At 53.0% G+C, this 20,362-nt stretch overlaps 1 protein-coding gene across 1 annotated transcript in view; it reads right to left on the bottom strand.

Annotated features, from left to right (window-relative positions):
- Nucleotides 1-717: 717 nt before the first annotated feature.
- C18H16orf96 (chromosome 18 C16orf96 homolog) overlaps nucleotides 718-20,362 on the bottom strand; it is a 50,478-nt gene continuing 30,833 nt past the window's right edge. The window contains 9 exon segments of the mRNA XM_003815115.7: nucleotides 718-2,344; nucleotides 3,080-3,160; nucleotides 7,639-7,738; nucleotides 7,932-8,091; nucleotides 9,126-9,218; nucleotides 10,073-10,135; nucleotides 10,656-10,774; nucleotides 14,110-14,274; nucleotides 15,359-15,433. Of these exon segments, the coding sequence (XP_003815163.4) occupies nucleotides 2,127-2,344; nucleotides 3,080-3,160; nucleotides 7,639-7,738; nucleotides 7,932-8,091; nucleotides 9,126-9,218; nucleotides 10,073-10,135; nucleotides 10,656-10,774; nucleotides 14,110-14,274; nucleotides 15,359-15,433 (1,074 nt within the window). The 3' untranslated portion in view covers nucleotides 718-2,126.

The raw sequence follows: 20,362 nt of genomic DNA, 5'->3' as shown, positions 1-20,362 counted from the left end.
CCCAGCTGTGCAGGACCGGGGGATGCCCTGGGTGTCACGTGTCAAGATGGCCTGGCCTGGTGTCCCCCAGGAGCCCTCCCCTCCCAGCTCAGCAGAGTGGGGGCCACGCCTCCCTGCAGTGGGAGGGGGTAGAAGTCACAGGACCCAGCAGGTTCAGCCTCCTGGTGGGGGCCGGCAAGTTGGGGCCTCTCACTCTGTGACCCTGGGTGCCTTCTCTCCTGCCCATGGGCTGAGCCTTGGGTGGTGGCTGGAGGAGGGACCAGCAAGTCCCACCTCCCCACACAGAAGGCACTCCGCCAGTCCCCTCATTCACGGTCAGAAATGTGGAAGATTTTGTTCTGGGCAGAAATTGCCCAAAATACTCATCTGTGATATAGGGGTCGGGGTGGGGGCCAGGGCTACACCAGACAGCACCCCCAAGGCAGCTTGGACAGGTGTCACCCAGGTCAAGAGGGGCTTGGCCTCATTTGGACACAGTCTTTGGAGAAAGAAAAGAGCAGCCAGGGTGGGGGGCGTGGGTCGCAGTGAGCTGGGCCAGGGACCTTGAGGACAATAGGAACAGAGTAGGCATGCAGTGTCCCCAGACTCCGATGGCCACCGGGGCCGGGGAGAGACTGGAGCCCAAAGTCCCCCCCTAGGCAGCCAAAGGGGAGTGAAAGGGGAGCCCCCCTCCAGCTCCCTCCTGGCAGCTCCCCACCAGCCCCTCAACTCCCCAGCACCACCCCAGGGATCCAGTGGACACTGGGGACTATGGCGGCGGGTCAGGCTTCACCCCTGCACAGGGACATTGTTTTAGTCTCCGAGATGGGATAGAACCGTCAATAGTACAGAAGGAGAGAGCAAAACGAGACAGCGTTAGGGGCGAGAAAGGAACGAGGGAGGAGGATTGAAAGGGAGGAAATTGAAGGGAGAGACAGGCAAACTGTCAGAAGGGGAAGAAATGAGGCCAGGAGCATTGTGGGGAGGGGGGCCTGGGGGAGCCCTCTGCTCTGCGTGCCAAGGCCAATCCCTGAATTGCCGCAGCAAGACGGTGTGACCTCACAGTTGGCTCTTTTTCCACCAAACGCATCGGTGGTGAGCACGGGAACCAGAAAGACTTGAAACAGGCAAGTGGCACCTGGCCCTGGAAGGGATGGCCATCCCAGAATATCCCACGGGCGCCGCACCAGCCTCCTCATGGATCAGCCAAGAGGCAAATATAAACAATCAGATTTTGTTTAAAAAAATTAATAACTAGTTACTGGTAGAAAGAACATGAAATAAAAAGGATGCACACAGCCCAGTCTGGTTCCCGTGGGGAACTGGTCTTGGAAATAATGGCCCCCAAATGAAAGGCACAGTGCCAGGAACTGTAATTGGAAGTGATTCTAATGAAATCATTTCAGCAAATAAAAAGGAAAAGTGTTTTTTGTTTTGTTTTTTGTTTTTTGTTTTTGAGATTGAGTTTCGCTCTTTGTTGCCCAGGCTGGAATGCAGTGGTGCCATCTCGGCTCACTGAAACCTCCACCTCCTGGATTCAAGTGATTCTCCTGTCTCAGCCTCCAAAGTGGCTGAAATTACAGGTGCCCACCACCACGCCCGGCTAATTTTTGTATTTTTAATAGAGATGGGGTTTCACCATGTTGGCCAGGCTGGTCTCAAACTCCTGACCTCAGGTGATCCGCCCACCTCGGCCTCCCAGAGTGTTGAGATTACAGGCGTGAGCCACTGTGCCCTGCTGGAAAAGTGTTTTTCAAACCACTTGGTGTTGTATTGAAAATGGATCAAGGAATTAAATTGGCTTGTTGGAAAATTCACTCTAGAAAGCTGTGTTTATATGACAATGTAGAATGAGAATGTGCACTGTGCTGTTTGTATTTATATGCACAGGATAAAACAGCCACTGGGTCAGCATGGGGGTCCCCTACACAGACCCCTCCCCTCTCTCCAGGGCCCCAGCACCCTTTCTGGGCCAGGCTCAGAGCCCTGGGTCTCAGCCGGGGATGGGACTTGGTTGGGGTAGGGGGGGCATATGGGTCTCAGCCTCGGATGTGGAGGGGACTTGGTAGGGGTTGGGGGGGGGCGCATGGGCCTCAGCCTCGGACGTGGAGGGGACTTGGCGATGGGGGGGCGCAGCGGGGTGGGGCTTACGGGTTGGCGGGCTCCTCAGGGGGCTTCCAGCCGACTCTGGACTCAATGTGTGGAGCTCTTGAGAGCCTGGTGGACCCTGGGGCCTGCTGGGGGTCCCTTAGGGATGGAATCAGCGGCGGCAGCAGCGGCAGAGGTGGCAGGGAAGGTGGTCGAGCTGGCATTGTCGGGTGAGGGCCCGAGACAGCTGAGCAGGCACTGGAGCAGGGGCACAGGGCTGGGGAGGGGCAGGAGAAACCCTAGATGTGTGCCAAGAACCTTCCTGGGAGACACTAGCCTGATGGGGCCATCCCCACTAAAGAGAAGAGAAGCCCAGGACTAGAAGTGCTGTACAGGCCATGGCCGGCTGGGCGCCATACCTCGCCTGGGCCCTGGGCACCCTAAATGTCCTGGGTGGGTGACCCAAGATAAATGACACCAGGAATGTTTGCTTAAATGGAGCAGAGCCCCCGGGAGAGAACATGAAGCTTGGAGTCCACGGATCTGGGCTCAGCTCCCAGCTCACTAGCTCTGTGATCTTGGGCCACAGCTCAAAGTGACCGAGCCTCTGCTCCCTCCTCTGTGAAATGGGCAAACAGTGCCTGCCTCACAGGAGTCGGGATGAGGTTCTGATGAGATAAGGGAGAAACTGCCTTGTAAACTGTAAAGTACCCTCAGATGCCTGCTACGTGGTGATCCGAACCAGAGAAGCTCAGTTCCTTCCAACCTCAGTTCCCTTGTTGCCGCCCCTGCAGCTGGGTGGACGCTGGGGACAGATGCTTGGCCTGGGCACCGGGGATGTCACCGGGGCCAGGAATCATCTCTGAAGTGCCATAGGCAGGCAAGGCAGGCAGGAGGTGGAGGAGGTGGACAGGAGAGCCCAGGCGGGGTGTGGGGGATGGGATGAGACGAGGAGGGACTGGAGACCCTTCCAGAATCACAGCTGGGCTGGGGCTGGGAACCAGGTACTCACGGCGGCAGATGGTGCCAAATAGGGCACTGGAGTGCACACGGTCATACAGGCTTTGTGACGGGGGACATGGAGCCTTCACAGCTTAGCAGAAAAGAAAAGAGACAGGTGTGGGTGGCATCCAGCCCTGGGCCTGTGTCAGGCCGATCCCAGCACTGGGCAGTCTCCCTCTGGTGGGACCAACCCCATTTCCCAGGCTCCCCGGTCCATTCCTTTATGGGATAATCAATATTCCTCCCTCCTTGGCTTCTTTTCCTTTTTTTTCTTGAGGCAGGGTCTCCGCTATGTCACCTAGGCTGGAGCCCACGCAGCCTTGAACTCCTGGGCTCAAGCAATCCTCCTAACTCAGCCTCCCGAGTAGCTGGGACTACAGGTGTGCCCCACTACTCCCGGTTAATTGTTTAAATGTTTCTTAGGGAGGAGGTCTCGCTATGTTGCTCAGGCTAGTCTTGAACTCCTGGGCTCAAGCTATCCTCCCACCTTGACCTCCCAAAGTGGTGAAATTACAGGCGTGAACCATTACGCCCAGCCTTCCTTGCCTTCTTGAGTGGAGAGTGTCTCCAGGCTAAGAAAGAAAAGAAGGCTCTTTGAAAGTAACTCTAGGCCAGAGAGGAGTGCGACGTGATTTCAGCACAGTAAGACACAGGTGAAATGCTGGCAGGGCTATTTATGGTTTAGCTGTCCCGCTGGGGGCCAGAGCACCTAAATGCCCCCATCTTCCTGTCCTTCACCTTTGTTTTTTTTTTTTTTCATTATTCGAAGTAAAATCCACATAACGTAAAATTAACCAGTTTAAAGTGCACAATTCAGAGGCATTTAGGACGCACACAGCGTTGCACACCACCACCACTACCTTGTTCTGAAACTTTCCCATTACCCCAAAAGGGGCCCTGTCCCCATTAAGCAGTCACTCTCCCTTTCCCCGCCCCAAACCCCAGCCCCTGGAAATCACCAATTTTCCTTCTGTCTATAGATTTTTCTATTCTGGACATTTCTTTTCTTTTTTCTTTCTTTTTTGTTTGAGGCCAAGTCTCATTCTTTTGCCCAGGCTGCAGTGCAGTGGTGCAATCATGGCTCACCGCAGCTGGAACCTCCTGAGCTCAAGTGATCCTCCCGCCTCAGCCCCCCAAGTAGCTGGGACTACAGGGAGCCTCAACTATGCCCTGCTAATTTTTGTATTTTTTGTAAAGGCGCGGTTTCACCATGTTGCCCAGGTTGGTCTCGAACTTCTGGGCTCAAGTGATCCTCAGGCTTCAGCTTCCCAAAGTGCTGGGATTACAGGTGTAAGCCACTATACCTGGCTTTGAGTCTGTTTTGAGTTAGAAAGTTCTTTTGGGGAAATAAATGAGTGACAACAGCAAACTGATCAAGATCTGGCCACAGACAGGTTTCCAATTGATTTCTAATACAGAAGGTCCCTGATTTATGATGGTTTGACTTACCACTTTTCAGCTTTAAGATGCTATAAATCCGTCACAATTTCAATGTAATATATAGTAGTCAATAAGTTACATGAGGCCGGGCGCAGTGGCTCACACCTGTAATCCCAGCACTTTGGGAGGCCGAGACAGGTGGGTCACTTGAGGTCAGACGTTCGAGACCAGCCTGGCCAACATGGCAAAACCCCATCTCTACTAAAAATACAAAAATTATCCAGGCGTGGTGGCGCACGCCTGTAGTTCCAGTCACTTGGAAGGCTGAAGAGGGAGGATTTCTTGAGCCCAGGAGGTTGAGATGGCAGTGAGCTGAGATCGCCCCACTGCACTCCAGCCTTGGCAACAAGAGCGAAACTCCGTCTCAAAAAAAAAAAAAAAAAAGATGAAGCAGTTGACGCCATCATGATTCAAGTCCTGGCTTGCTGTGTGGGTCTTGGGAATGAATGAGCCAAGGGGGAAAGCCCCTCCCTCTAGATGACAGCCCTTGGGGAGGCCAGTGAATGAGTGGGGACAGGACTGGGTTCATCAGATGTGGACTCCATCTGCCCTGGCCGCCCGGCAAGCAGCCCTCACTCAGCTGGTCATTTGTGAAACTCCTTGGCAGGTTGTTGGAGGGTGAAGGAGGTGGGGCAGGGCGTGGCACGAAGTCGGGGTTCATTAAATATTAGCCACTGTTGTGATCCTGCCTGGTGATCCCTGACGCCCAGCCTGAGCCCTCCCAGCAGATACCAGGCAGGGGGCAGGGGCTGGAACGGCCAGTCCTCTCGAGGAGAAGCCACATCCCGCCCAGGAGAATGCAGGGTTTGAGACGGTGTCTGGCCCGCCTGGAAACAGGGTGTGTTGAATGGTGCTCCCCAAAAAGATACATCTCTTAGAAGCTGTGAATGTGACCTCATTTGGAGAAAGGGTCTTTGCAGGTATAATTAACTTAAGGATCTTGAGATGAGATCATCCTGCGTTAGGTCGGGCACAAATCCAAAGACAAATGTCCCTATGGGGGACAGAGGAGAGGACACACAGAAGAGAAGCTCACATGGGGACAGAGAAGTGCCAGGGAGTGCCATCGGCCCCAGAAGCTGAAGAGACAGGGAGGGACCCTCCTCAAGCCTTTGGAGGGAGTGCAGCCCTGCTGACTCCTTGATTTAGGATTTCCAGCCTCCAGGACAGCGGGAGGATCAACTCTGGCTGTATTTTGTTTTTGTTTGGTTTTGTTCTGTTCTGTTTTTGTTTGTTTGTTTGTTCGTTTTTGAGACAGGGTCTGGCTCTGTCGCCCAGGCTGGAGTGCAGTGGAGAGATCATGGCTCACTACAGCCTCAAATTCCCGGGCTCAAGCGATCCTCCTGCCTCAGCCTCCTGAGAAGCTGGGACTATAGGCGCACGCCACCATGCCCAGCTAATTTGTTGCTGCCCAGGCTGGAACTTCAGCTGTTTTTTTTTTTTTTTTTTTTTTTTTTGAGACGAAGTCTCGCTCTGTTGTCCAGGCTAGAGTGCAGTGGTGTGATCTTGTTTCACTGCAACCTCTGCCTCCTGGGTTCAAGTGATTCTCCCGCCCCAGCCTCCTGAGTAGCTGGGATTAATGGCGTGTGTCACCATGGCTGGCTAATTTTTGTATTTTCAGTACAGACGAGGTTTCACCACGTTGTTCAGGCTAGTCTTGAACTCCTGACCTTGTGATCCGCCCGCCTCGGTCTCCCAAAGTGCTGGGATTACAGGCGTGAGCCACCGTGCCCGGCCAATGGGACGGTGTGCTACATGGGCCGGGGAATGAAGGAACTTCAGCTGTTTTAAGCCACCCTGCTTGTGGTAATTTGTCTTGGCAACCCCAGGAGACGAATGCAGGGTGCCTCCTCCTTTGCCCAGCACATTGATGAAACACTCCCCCTTCCCTTCTTCCATGTCTGGTCTTCGAGTCAATGGAGGCACAGCGTTGGCAAGAAAGAATTTCTGCCGGTGGGCCAGGCGCAGAGGCTCATGCCTGTAATCCTTGCACTTTGGGAGGCTGAGGCAGGTGGATCACTTGAGGCCAAACATGGTGAAACCCCGTCTCTACTAAAAATACAAAAATTTAGCCGGGCGTGGTGGTGCGTGCCTGTTATCCCAGCTACTCGGGAGGCTGAGGCAGGAGAATCGCTTGAACCCGGGAGGTGGAGGTCACAGTGAACCGAGATCGCACCACTGCACTCCAGCCTGGGCGACAGAGCAAGACTCCGCCTCAAAAACAAACAAACAACAACAACAAAAAACCAGAATTTCTGCGGGTGGAGTTCAGGCCCCGGCCATCTTGTGGCTCCGGGACTGCTCCTTATGGGGCGGCGTGTAGCTCCCACCCAGGGGCAAAATTTAGAACTCCTCATCCCCAAGGCGGAAGAGCCTTCAAGGGGTGTGCAGAGAAGGCTCCTCTTTTTGTCCTTTGAACCCAGTGATGGACTCCAGAGTCTTGGGGTCCCAGCAGGAGCCGGCCAGAGCCGGGCCTCAGCACTGCAGCAACCACATTGACTGATTCCGGATGTGCACAATTCTGGGTCTCCCGCTGGCCCAACCCTTGCCTGTGATATTAACACACAGCTTCTGGGGTCTGGCCCAAGTCTCCTCCTTGTCACCCCACTGCCCCACCCCAGTCTCCACCCTTCAGGGAGACTCGGCGTCCTGAGCTCCTGCCTGTGAGTGGCTTCCACCCACCACAGGGCCTTTGCACCCACCATTCCTGCCACACGACCACTCTCCTCTCACCCGACCCCTTCATCCAGCTAAGACCTAGTCCCTCTTCAAGGGCTTCAGGGCAGCTGTCCAGTCCCTCCTCCGTGGACTGGCGTCCCTTGGCACCAGCCCAGCACCTTTCCTAGCTCATCGTCCTTCGTCACAGGCCATGGTCCTGTGGCCACGGCCCTCTCTCTGGTCAGCTGTTGATCTCGGGAACAGCAGATCCTCGCTCCCGCAGTCTCCCTCCCCCATTGCAAAGACTGAGTCTCCTGGGGGCCTGCTGTGACCCAATTTTTGTGACTGACTATGTGAGGACTCCCCGGTCAGGGATAGTGCTGGCTCTGGGCCCCACCTGCACCCTCTCACCCTGCCCAGCAGAACCAGGGCCCCAGGCAAGGGTGCCCCAGGGAGCCCTACGCCCCTCACCTGCCAGCTCCTTTGCGATGGCCAAGGGCTGAGCCCCACGCTGGCTGTTCACGCGGCCTTTGTACAGGATCCCATCCACGCCCAGGATGTCCACCTCGGCCTGTTGGATGGCCCAGGTCCTGGGTTAGGGAGCCCCCGACCCGATCTGCCCCCGAACTTTGGTACACGCAGAAGCCCAGGAGACAGAGTGCAGCCTCTGCTGGGGTTGCCCACTGCTCAGTGCCTGGTCCCACACCTAGGGCTGGGGTGCGCTGATGTCCACCCTCTGAGAAGGAGGCCCCGGCCAGACTCACGCTGTCATAGTGGATCACGTGGGGATCCCCGTAGGGATAGAGCGTCAACAGGTTGCAGGACTTGCACTTGAGGCTGGTGGCGTTTTGGGGGCCATCACCCCAGTCCTGCTGACAATCCTCCTGGATACCGAGGTCCTGGAGCTGCAGCCGCTGCTGTTCCCTGCAGCAGGGCAGTGGGTCAGCAGCGACCTGGAGACCCTGTACCCCAGAGCCCAGGACGGGCCCCAGGGGCCTGGCCAGCATCGAGGGAAGACCAGCATTTCTTTCAGCTTGTGTTTAGCTGGCACAGCCAGGCAGGCCTGGGGCCTGGCGGATGGATACAGACACACACAGTGGGGCAGAGGAATCAAATTGAGACCTGCATTTCCCCAGACCCAGCCATTTCCCTTTGGACCCCTGGCCTGAAGAGCGTGTCCTTCTAATCTCTTGATCTCAAGGAGCCAGGGAGGGAGGGTGGCAGAGTCAGCACAGGCCCCCACGTCCCTCCCCTTCCCATGGCTGTGGTGACGATTCACCGGTTCTTCCCCCACCTGGCCAGACGTCCCCACAGCAGGGTTGGATGCTGGGGAGATCCATAGAGCTGTGGGATGTCAGGAGGTTGAGGGGTGGGGCTGGGACCCAGGGAGCCAGCTGGGTGCGGTGGAAACCTGAGGGTTTGGACATCAGCCCTGGACTTGCTAGCAGTGACCTTGGGCAGGTCACTGCAGTTCTCTGAGCCTCAGTTTCTTCAACTGTGACATGGGATGGTACCAGGATACATCTTACAGGGCAGCTGTGAGGACTCAACAAGGCCAGGTGAGCCCCAGCGCTTGGCACAGTGCCTGCCAGGCACAGCAGCGGCTCCCTGAGGGTCCCCCATCATCACCGATTCCCTCCGCCAAGAAACATGGACATGGGCATAGGAACCCTAGCTCACAGGGGGTTGTGAGATTTAAATAAGAAACCGTCTAACAGTTCCTGGCCCACAATAGATGTGCAGTAAATATGTCAGTTCCTCCCTCTGCCATCATCTCGTGGGCCTGTCTGCCGCCCCAGCCACCTCTCGGAGTGCCTGTCTTGCGAAGGGCTGGTCATGTCCAGGACAATCTTAGGTCCCTGGGCCTGGAGGATGTGTCTCTGCAGGAACAGGGTTCCCAGGCTCCAGAGCGGCCTCCATGCGGGGCGGCCTCCCTGCAGGGCGCCCATCCTGCTCACCTCATCTGTTGCCGCTGCAAGTACTCGTAGCTGTTGGCGCTGGCTGGCCGCAGCCGGGACAGCAGGTGGGCTTTGCGGATGGTGATCAGCTGTCTGTTGGAGGACAAGGGCACAGCAGGGGCTGTGGGAGGCATGCTAGGCCAGCAGAGGGCTCGTCTCCCACCCCTCCAGGAAGCCTTCCCAGCAGGAGGAAGGAGGTGCAGACTCAGGTCACCACCCTCGAATGCCAGAAGCGTCCACAGCATAGAAGTAGAAGGGGCCCCCCCGAAAGGCATCTCAGGACCTCTGATCATCACAGTAAGACACAAAAAACAATTGTTCTATTTCCAAAAGTAAAAACCAGGCTAGGCGCGGTGGCATACACCTATGATCCCAGCACTTTGGGAGGCTGAGGTGGGCGGATCACTTGAGGTCAGGTGTTTGAGACCAGCCTTGCCAATATGGCCTTTTTTTTTGATATGAGGTCTCACTGTCACCCAGGCTGGAGAGCAGTGGCACAATCCTAGCTCACTACAGCCTCGAACTCCTGGGCTCAAGCCATCCTCCCATCTCAGCCTCCTGAGTAGCTGGGACTATAGGCAGGCGCTATCATACAAGGCCGCATATTTGTATATTTTTGATGGCTGTAGAACAGTGTATGTGGACATGTGTATCTTGAAGGCGGGGGAACCCTGTATATGAATGTGGATACACATGGCACATACAGAACAGTGTACATGGATGTGTATGGACTTGACGGTACAGAACAGTGGATGTGGATGTGTAGATACCTGGTGCATAGAGAATGGTGCATGTGGGCGTGTATGGACTTGATGGCTGGAGAATACTGTATATGGATGTGTAGACACACAGCGTGCATGGAACGGTGCACATGGAGGTGCATGGAGATGACCTCCATGGGCCCCACAAGCCCTTAGGGCTGGGGCACCCTGGGCGGTGGTACTCACGGGCCAGTCATCATCTCCACAGGCCGGTCACAGGAGATGCACTTCACACGCTTGAACAGCTTCCTGAAAGGCACATGATCATCAGCCGCTGCCCCTGCTGGGCCCAGGCCATGTGTGGGAGGCTGCAGCCAGCCAGAGCCCCAGGGCTGCACCCCTCCTGCCAGTGCCCGGCCCAGCTCAGCCCCACAGGCCCTGCAGTCTCCAACCACTCTTGTGGTTTCTCTGCCGCCCCAAACACAAGGGATGGTTTTTAAAGCTGTGTGAGGGGTGGTCTGAGGACAGGAGCCCCATAAATATTGGGTCCCTCTGCCTGGGGCACTGTCTGGGTGGGGGTCAGGGGTCCTGGATCTGCCCAGTCCCCTTCCCTCTCTGAGCCTTGGTTTCCCCATTGGCAGGAATAGGGCTGGATCACGTCTGCCAGCTCAGGCCAGAGCTTCCCTCCTCCTCAGTGCTTTCAGCCACAGCCAAGCCCCCATCCCCTCATCCACGGGTCTGGAATCTTTCCTCCCAGAGCTTCCAGGGTGTGTTCCCCACAGCCTGGGCAGCAGGACCCCTACCAGGAGGGGCTCGGGCGGGCACTCACCTCCTAAAGCCAGCAGCACTGTCAGGATCCAATCTTAAGCCCTCAATCAGCAGCTTCCGGACGATTTTCCAGACCTCTTCCATTTCTTTCTTCAAGGGATCCAGATCACTGTGGACTAACTGCCAACAGCCAAGGGGAGGACAAGAAAGAATACTCAATGAATTCACACCCTGCCTCCTTCCAGAAGAGGGTTGCAGCAACCTGGGAAGTTACACGGTGTAACAAAATTCAACTAAAATAGTGAGGGAGTCCAGGAAAGGGAAAATGACACAGCTTCGATGAGGCTCAACCCCTACTAGATGCTATTGGTAGAGGGGAGCTGCAAGGTGAGCTTCCTAGCAGCGGAAGCAAAAAACACCATCAGCTACTGTCTGCAAAAGACCAAATCAAACCAAGCTCAGCTGCAGGCTGGGCGGTCTGACACACCTTTCTGGCAATGGTCCCACTGCACCTGACATTCACACACTCAACACATGTTTATTGACGGTCTGTATGTAAAGTGGGCAGGTTTATGGCGTTTAGTATATTTACAGAGTTGTGTGACCATCATAATCAATCGTATTTATTTATTTATTTTTAATTTTATTTATTTATTTTTGAGACAGAGTCTCGCTCTGTTGCCCAGGCTGGAGCGCAGTGGTGCAATCTCTGCTCACTGCAACCTCCGCCTCCCGGGTTCAAGCAATTCTTCTGCCTCAGCCTCCCAAGTAGCTGGGACTACGGGTGTGTGTTACCACACCTGGCTTTTTTTTGAGAGGGAGTTTCGCTCTTGTTGCCCAGGCTGGAGTACAGTGGTGTGATCTCAGCTCACTGCAACCTCCGCCTCCCAGGTTCAAGCAATTCTCCTGCCTCAGCCTCCCAAGTAGCTGGGATTACAGGCGTGTGCCCCCAAACCCGACTAATTTTTTTTTTTTTTTTTTTACTTTTAGTAGACATGGGGTTTCACCACGTTAGCCAGGCTGGTCTCAAACTCCTGACCTCAGGTGATCCGCCCACCTCAGCCTCCCAAAGTGCTGGGATTACAGACGTGAGCCACCACGCCCAGCCTAATCTTTGTATTTTTAGTACAGACGGGGTTTCACCATATTGGCCAGGCTGGTCTCAAACTCCTGACTTCATGATCTGCCTGCCTCAGCCTCCCAAAGTGCTGGGATTACAGGTGTGAGCCACCACACCTGGCCTTATTTATTTACTTTTATTTAATTTATTTATTTATTTATTTTTGAGACAGAGTTTCACTTCTGTTGCCCAGGCTGGAGTGCAATGGTGCGATCTTGGCTCACTGCAACCTCCACCTCCCGGGTTCAAGCGATTCTCCTTGCCTCAGTCTCCCGAGTAGCTGGGATTACAGGCCCCCACTACCACATCCGGCTAGTTTTGTATTTTTAGTAGAGACAGTGTTTCATCATGTTGGTCAGGCTGGTCTCGAACTCCTCATCTCAAGTGATCCACCCACCTCTGCCTCTCAAAGTGCTGGGATTACAGGTGTGAGCCACCGCGCCTGGCCAAAAATAGTTTTTTAAAGTAGAGATGGAGTCTCTCTATGTTGCCAGGATTGGTCTCAAACCCCTGGGCTCAAGTGATCCTCCCATCTCAACCTCCCAAAGTGCTGGGATTATAGGTGTGAGCCACTGTGCCACCCGAGGGAGTATTTTTTTGAGACGGAGTCTTGCTCTGTCGCCCAGGCTGGAGTGCAGTGGCGCTATCTCGGCTTACTACAAGCTCTGCCTCCTGGGTTCAGGCCATTCTCCTGCCTCAGCCTCCCAAGTAGCTGGGACTACAGGCGCCCGCCACCAGGCCTGGCTAATTTTTGTTGTATTTTTTAGTAGAGATGGGGTTTCACCGTGTTGGTCAGGATGGTCTCAATCTTCTGACCTCGTGATCTGCCCACCTCAGCCTCCCGAAGTGCTGTGATTACAGGCGTGAGCCACCATGCCTAGCTGATGGAGTATTTTTTTTAAGTTACAGAAATGGTGACATTTCACTAATAAATATTTGAGTGTGATAACATTTTATTATATAACCACAACACTATTATCATGTTTAATACAATTAGCAACAATTCCTGAATTGGATGTCATCTCCAGCCCATTTCTAGATGTGGTTCAATTAAACCAGGAAACAAGTAAAATCTCTTCATGTGTTGCTTTTGGTTGTTCTGCGCCCATTTTTTTTTTTTTTTTTTTTTGAGATAGGGTTTCACTCTGAGTGCCTGCCAGGGTGCTCCTGCTGCCCAGGCTGGAGTGCAGTGGCACGATTTTGGTTCACTGCAGTCTCAACCTCCCAGGCTCAGGTATTCTCTCACCTCAGCCTCCTGAGTAGTTGGAAATGCAGGTATGTGCCACCACACCTGGCTTTTTTTTTTTTTTGGTGGGGGGACAGAGTTTCACCATGTTGCCCAGGCTGGTCTTGAACTCCTGGGCTCAAGTGATCTGCCTGCTTTGGCCTCCCAAAGTACTGGGATAACATGCGTGAGCCACCACAACTGGCTGCAATGTCTTTTATGATGGAAGGCGGTCACCCTCCATCATCTCTCTAATATCCTGTAGGTTACACAAGCTGGTCCCATTCAATGTGGGAGGGGGCTACACAACTGTGTGAATACCAAGAGGTATGGTTGGCGACCGCCCTGGAGGCTAACTATGCCACTCTCCTGGCTGGGTAAGTGCAGGGATGTGGGGTGGAGGAGGAGAGTCTCTGAGGGACTGTGACAGTCATTCATTTATTCATTCATCATTTACTGACTGCCAGTGATGTGTCAGACCCCGAGGAAATGTCTAGAGGAGTCATAGCCCCTTCCTCATAGTAGACTGGAACAGTTGGTCCAACGACAGTGCTAAGTGGTTCTTGCAACTGAGGTGGCTGGACTGGCCCAAAGAGGTTAAATTAGGTTTAGAATCAGGCAGCTCTGGGTTTGAGTCTCAAGCTCCACCATGAGCAGCAGCGTTTCCTGAGGGAAGTATAATAACCTCTCTGAGGCTCAGTGTTCTCCTCTGTGAAATGGGGATCAATTCATTTATTGACTATGTATGGGGCAGGTGCCCAGAGTGAGGCCCTGTATGAAAAAAAAAAAAAAAAAAAAAGACATTGCTGCTTCTTCCTTTCACTCTTGGATCATTTGATCTGGGAGATGTCAGCTGCAATGTCATGAGGACTCTCAAGTGGCCCAAAGGCAGAGTCCATGGGATGAGGAACTGAAGAGTGTTACCAACAGCCATGTGAGGGAATCTTCTTTGAATTGGCTCATCCAGCCTCATTCGAGCCTTCAGATGAGACCACCCATGGATGACATCTTGACTGCAACTTCACAGGAAACCCTGAGCCACCCAGCTAAGTTGCTGGGTCACTCCCAAATTCTTGCTCCTCCTAAACTGAAAACGTTTGTTGTTTGCAGTTGCTAAGTTCTGGGTTAATTTATTAGGAATAAAGTGAAAATCAACATGGGGGCACTCACCTTGGTGTTCACGTCCTTGCTGAGCTCCTCCACAGCCTTCTTCCAGCTGTCCTCATGGATCGTGACCTTGAAGAGCATGCCCTGAATCATCTCGTTCAGCTCCAAGGCCACAGTCTCCAGGTCAACTCGGCTTGCCTTGCCTGCCAGGGCACTCCTGTCAGCTTTCTAGGGAGACAGGGAGTTCAGGGAGGCGTGGCTGCTGGGATGGAGGAAGGCAAAGCTGGGAGACATCACACCCCTTGGGTCTGATGCTTCTAGTTTGGGACTCTGGACTTTTAGCCTTGGCTTAAATGCAACCCTGGGGTCTACGTGGATTCAAACACGATCTCGAGATCAAAGCCAAGGTTTTCCTATAACAGGGAAGTTGATGTATGATTTTATTATTATTATTATGTGTTTTTTTGAGACAGGATCTTGTTCAAGGTTGCCCAGGCTGGATTGCAGTGGCACAATCATAGCTCACTGCCGCCTCCACCACCTGGGCTCAAGGGATCCTTCCACCTCAGCCTCCTGAGTGGCTGGGACTACAGGCATGTTCCATCATGCCCAGTTAATTTTTTTATTTTTTTGTAGAGATGTGATCTTGCTATGTTTCCCAGGCCGTTCTCAAACTCTTGGCCTCAAGTGATCCTATCTTCTCGGCCTCCCAAAGTGCTGGGATTACAGGTATGAGCCACCCTGTGCACAGCTGATGTGTGATTTTCAAGTAGAGTGTTAATAATCCTCAATCCTTAATTGCTGAAAATGGGAGTTGATGTGACTCCCGTTTTCCTTTCTTTTCTTTCTTTCTTTCTTTCTTTCTTTCTTTCTTTCTTTCTTTCTTTTTTTTTTTTTAGACAGAGTTTTTGCTCTTGTTGCCCAGGCTGGAGTGCAATGGCATGATCTTGGTTCACTGCAACCTCTGCCTCCCAGGTTCAAGTGATTCTCCTGCCTCAGCCTCCCAAATAGCTGAGATTACAGTTACCTGCCACCACGCCTGGCTACTTTTTGTATTTTTACTAGAGACGGAGTTTCATCATGTTGGCCAGGCAGGCTGGTCTCGAACTCCTGACCTCAGGTGATCCACCCGCCTTGGCCTCCCAAAGTGCTGGGATTACAGGCATGAGCCACTGCGCCCAGCCAACTCCTGTTTTCAATATGAACAAAGGGGGAGGGAAATTCTGGAAGACTCTCTGGTGGGCTTTGCCTGGATGGCGCGGTTTCCCTGGGTAGGGGAGCAGGGAAGGCAGAGGAACCTCTGCTCACTCACCTCTCTCAGCTCCTCCTCCATCGTGCTCTTATTCACCTTGTTCATTTCCAGTCTTTTGATTTGAGCCTGGAGAGTCTAAGAACAGAAGCACAGGCATGTCTGCCATCCTGGAGAGCCTTGAGGATAAAATGCCAACCTCCCACCTCTACCATTACCATGTGCTGGGGAGGGATAGCGGGCCGTGTGGACAGCAGGCAGGTGGGCATGGGCGTTACAAGACTCAGGCTCAGGGGCTCCAGGTGCCCAGATGAAAAGGGAAGGAACGTGCGACTTGGGACAAGCTGTCCCCTCAGAGGTGGTATCATAGGAACTTTCCTCCACGGGGAGTTAGACCCAAGGAAGGAAAGCACAAACCAATGTAGACGATTTCGCTCCCTGGATGTTTCAGGCATGTTTACTACTTTTGATCTGTCCTGGGGTCCCAGCAGGAACTCCAGTCTACTATGAACCGAGCACTTATCACAGCCACACACACTGTGCTCAAGCATTAGGGAAAAACCTCACGTCCCATCCCCACAACTCCACAAAGAACCAACTGCCCCCATGAATTCCACCCTCTCTCCAATTACTACATCCCCCTTGTAATAGGAGCAGCAGCTGGTCAGCTTGGGAAGAGCCTCCATTTCCCCAGAGGGTCGGGCCATAGTTCCTGCAAAGCTGCAAACAGGCTTCTACTTCTCTCTTCCTGTCGGGTGTCCCGCTCACGCTTACGAACAGAACTCTGGACTTTTAGCTGGAACCCAGCTGCCCAGAATCAAGACTCCATTTCACAGCCTCCCTTATAGCTTAGTGTGGCCACTGGGGTGTCAACAGAAGTGAATGGGTATCTTTAACATGTTTTGTTTTGTTTTTTACAGAATCTGCTCTGTCGCCCAGGCTGGAGTGCAGTGGCGCCATTTCGGCTCACTGCAACCTCTGCCTCCCGGGTTCAAGAGATTCTCCCACCTCAGCCTCCCGAGTAGCTGGGGTCACTGGCACCCAACACCACGCCTGGCTAATTTTTGTATTTTTAGTAGATATGGGGTTTCACCATGTTGGCTAGGATGGTCTTGAACTCCTGACCTCAAATGATTCGCCTGCCTCAGCCTCCCACAGTGCTGGGATTACAGATGTGAGCCACCGCGCCTGGCTCCGATATGTAGTTTTCTATCCTTCCCCCTCTCTCTATTATCCTGAGTCTCCTGTGTGCATTATCCTGCTCGGTCTGTCTTTTCACACCCATGGCTTAGCTCATTTACAAGTGAGAACATGCAGTCTTTGCTTTCCACTCCTGAGTTGCTTCACTTAGAATAATGACCCCGGCCTCCATCCAAGTTGCTCCAAAGCCAAGGGACACCTTGAGCCACCAGAAGCTGGGAGAGGCGAGGAGGCCCCTCTGAGCTTTCAGGTGGAACACAGCCTATGACACCTTGATTTCAGAATTCCCGCCTCCAGAACCACAAGAGTGATTTGTGGCAGCAACCGCAGGGAACTGATCCAACCAGCAGGTGGCAGAATCAGGATTCAAACCTAGGCACGTCTGTTCCAAAGCCTGGGCTCTGAACCACAGGCACTTCAGGCCCCCTCCCAGCCCAGCAGGCTTGGGCTCGTTTCTTTGCTGGAGTCTCTGTTACCTCCTCTTTATTTTAATTTTAATTTTTTTATTTTAATTTTTTGAGGCAGGCTCTTGCTCTGTCACTCAGGCTGGAGTAAAGTGGCTTGATCACAGCTCACTGCAGTCTCAGCCTCCCAGGCTCAAGCAAGCCTCCTGCCTCAGCTTCCAGAGGAGCTGGGACTGCAGGTGACACCACCCACCTGGATTTTTTTTTTTTTTTTTTTTTTTTGTAGAGACAGGGGTCTCACTATGTTGCCTCAGGCTGGTCTGGAACTCCTAGGCTCAAAGGATCCTCCCCCATCAGCCTCCCAAAGTGCTGGGATTACAAGAGCCATCAAACCTGGCCTTATTTATGCTTTTTATTTTTATTTTTTAAGACAGGGTCTCAGTCTGTCACCCAGGCTGGAATGCAGTGGTGCGAGCTCAGCTCACTGCAACCTCCACCTCCCAGACTCCAGTGATCCTCCCACCTCTGCTTCCCCAGTAGCTGGGACTATAGGTGCAAGCCACCATGCCAAGCTATATTCATGTTTTATAATCTTATTATTTTGGCTGGGCGCAGTGGCTAATGCCTGTAATCCCAGCACTTTGGGAGGCTGAGGTGGGTGGATCACTTGAGGTCAGGAGTTCGAGACCAGCCTGGCCAACATGGTGAAACCCCATCTCTACTAAAAATACAAAAAAATTGGCTGGGCACGGTGGCTCACGCCTGTAATCCCAGCACTTTGGGAGGCTGAGGCAGGCAAATCACCTGAGGTCAGGAGTTCGAGACCAGCCTGGCCAACGTGGTGAAACCCTGTCTCTACTCAAAATAAAAAATTAGCCGAGTGTGGTGGCAAACGCCTGTTACCCCAGCTACTCGGGAGGCTGAGGAAGGAGAATCACTTGAACCCGGGAGGCAGATGTTGCAGTGAGCCAAGATTGCGCCATTGCACTCCAGCCTGGGCAAAAGAGTGAAACTCTGCCTCGAACAAAAACAAAAAACAAACCAAACAAAACACAAAAATTAACTAGGCATGGTGGCACACGCCTGCAGTCCCAACTGCTCAGGAGGCTGAGGCAGAAGAATTGCTTGAACCCGGGAGGCAGAGGTTACAGTGAGCCAAGATTGCGCCACTGCACTCCAGCCTGGGCGACAGAGCGAGACTCTATCTCGAAAAAAAAAAAAAAAAAAAATTAGCCAGGCATGGTGGCACACGCCTGTAGTCCCAGCTACTCAGGAGGCTGAGGTGGGAGGATCACTTGAGCCTGGGAGTTCAAGGCTGCACTGAGCCATGATTAGGCCACTACACTCCAGCCTAGGTGACAGAGCAAGACCCCAAACGACACTGGGAAACCTAAGTCTTACATGTAAGTCACATGGTGGAGAGCAAGACAGAGACACAGTCATGAGATCTTGCTCCCATCCTGCATTTGTCACCGTGCTACTGCCTTGTGTCATCTAGAGGATTGCTATCGGACTTAAGAGTTACTGTTATTCCTTGAAATGGTTTTCCTAACACTACTTGTGGAGTAATCCATCCTTCCTGTAGTGGTCATATGCTACATTCTTGTAAATCTTAGATCTGGTCTTCTTGGCCTTTTTTTTTTTTTTTTTTTTTTTTTTTTTTTTGAGATACAGTCTTGCTCTCTCGCCCAGGCTGGAGTGCAGTGGTGAGATCTTGGCTCACTGCAGCCTCCGCCTCCTGGGCTGAAGCAATTCTCCTGCCTCAGCCTCCCAAGTAACTAGGATTACAGGCATGCGCCACCACGCCTGGCTGATTTTTTTTTGTATTTTTAGTAGAGACACGGTTTCACCATGTTGGCCAGACTGGTCTCAAACTCCTGACCTCAAGTGGTCCGCCCACGTCGGCCTCCCAAAGTGCTGGAATTACAAGTGTGAGCCACCATGCCCAGTCTTCTTGGCCTATTGATTTGCCTATTCCCACACTTCTTCTACATTATTTTTTATTTTTCTTCTTTAACTATTGGTAATACAAACCATTTGTGTGGTTCAAAATCCTAAGATTGTATTTTAGTTTACTTTAGTTTTTGAGACAGAGTCTCACTCTGTCACCCAGGCTGGAGTGCAGTGGCATGACCTCAGCTCACTGCAACCTCCACCTCCTGGGTTCAAGTGATTCTCCTGCCTCAGCCTCCCTGGTAGCTGGGACTATAGGTGTATGCCGCCACATCTGGCTAATATTTTTATTTTTATTTTTTTAGCGATGGGGCCTTGCCGTATTGTCCAGGCTTGTCCTGAAGTCCTGGCCTCAAGGGATCCTCCTGCCTTGGCCTCCCAAAGTGCTGAGATTTTTCCCAAGATGGAGTTTTGCTCTTGTTGCCCAGGCTGGAGTGCAATGACGCAATCTCGGCTCACTGCAACCTCCGCCTCCCGGGTTCAAACGATTCTCCTGCCTCAGCCTCCCGAGTAGCTGGGATTACAGGCACCCGCAACCACGCCCAGCTGATTTTTTTGTGTTTTTAGTAGAGATCGGTTTTCATCATGTTGGTCAGGTTGGTCTTGAACTCCTGACCTCAGGTGATCTGCCTGCCTCAGCCTCCCAAAGTGCTGGGATTACAGGCGTGAGCCACCGCGCCTGGCCAGCAATGAAATCTTCATAGCACAAGAGCCAGGAAGCTGGGAAAAGGGTCCTGGGACAAGGGATGTGCTTTGTTTTGGCACACGTGGCAGGGCTTCATCAGCTTCAGAGTCTTTCTAATAAGTGACAACTACGGACACGCAGGCAGACACTGCAGCCCCTGCTCACCCCCATGCAGGGTCTGGCGTAGCGCTGGGTGCACGTTGGACATGCTGAATGGAACTGGCTCCAGCTCCGTGGAGAAAGGGCACCAAGATGACCCCAGGACATGGTGGCCTGGGTCTCTCTGAAGAGGAGTGTTGGCAGGAGACCTGGTTCCTGGCCAGTGGTGCATGGTCTGAGCACGTACCCCTGCGTGCAGTCTACCCACACTCGGCCCAGCATCTCCAGAGACAGCCAACCCTCCTGTCCACCCCCACTTCATAGGCTGTGAATTGGTTCCCCTTTAATGAGTTCTTTTCCATTCAAAGTTGCCTCGAATGGGTCCCAGCCTGATTACAGTGTGCCAGCCTTGGGGTCAGCCATACGCCATGGGTTTCCTTGGTCCCTTTTCCCCAACACACCCCAGTGCATCCCAGCAACAGCCCCCCGACTTGGAAGCCTTCATGGAAACAACCTTGGTGGGTTGTTATTTATTTATTTATTTATTTATTTATTTATTTATTTATTTATTTATTTTTTGAGACTGAGTCTCGCTCTTGTCGCCCATGCTGGAGTGCAATGGCGCAATCTTCGCTCACTGCAACCTCCGCCTCCCAGGTTTAAGTGATTCTCCTGCCTCAGCCACCCGAGTAGCTGGGATTATAGGCGCCTGCCACCATGCCCGGC

The sequence above is a fragment of the Pan paniscus genome, chromosome 18 (assembly GCF_029289425.2).
Source record: "Pan paniscus chromosome 18, NHGRI_mPanPan1-v2.0_pri, whole genome shotgun sequence".
NCBI lineage: Eukaryota > Metazoa > Chordata > Mammalia > Primates > Hominidae > Pan > Pan paniscus.
The sequence above is the reverse complement of the archived record's forward strand: the minus strand, read 5'-3'. Positions and strand labels throughout refer to the sequence as shown.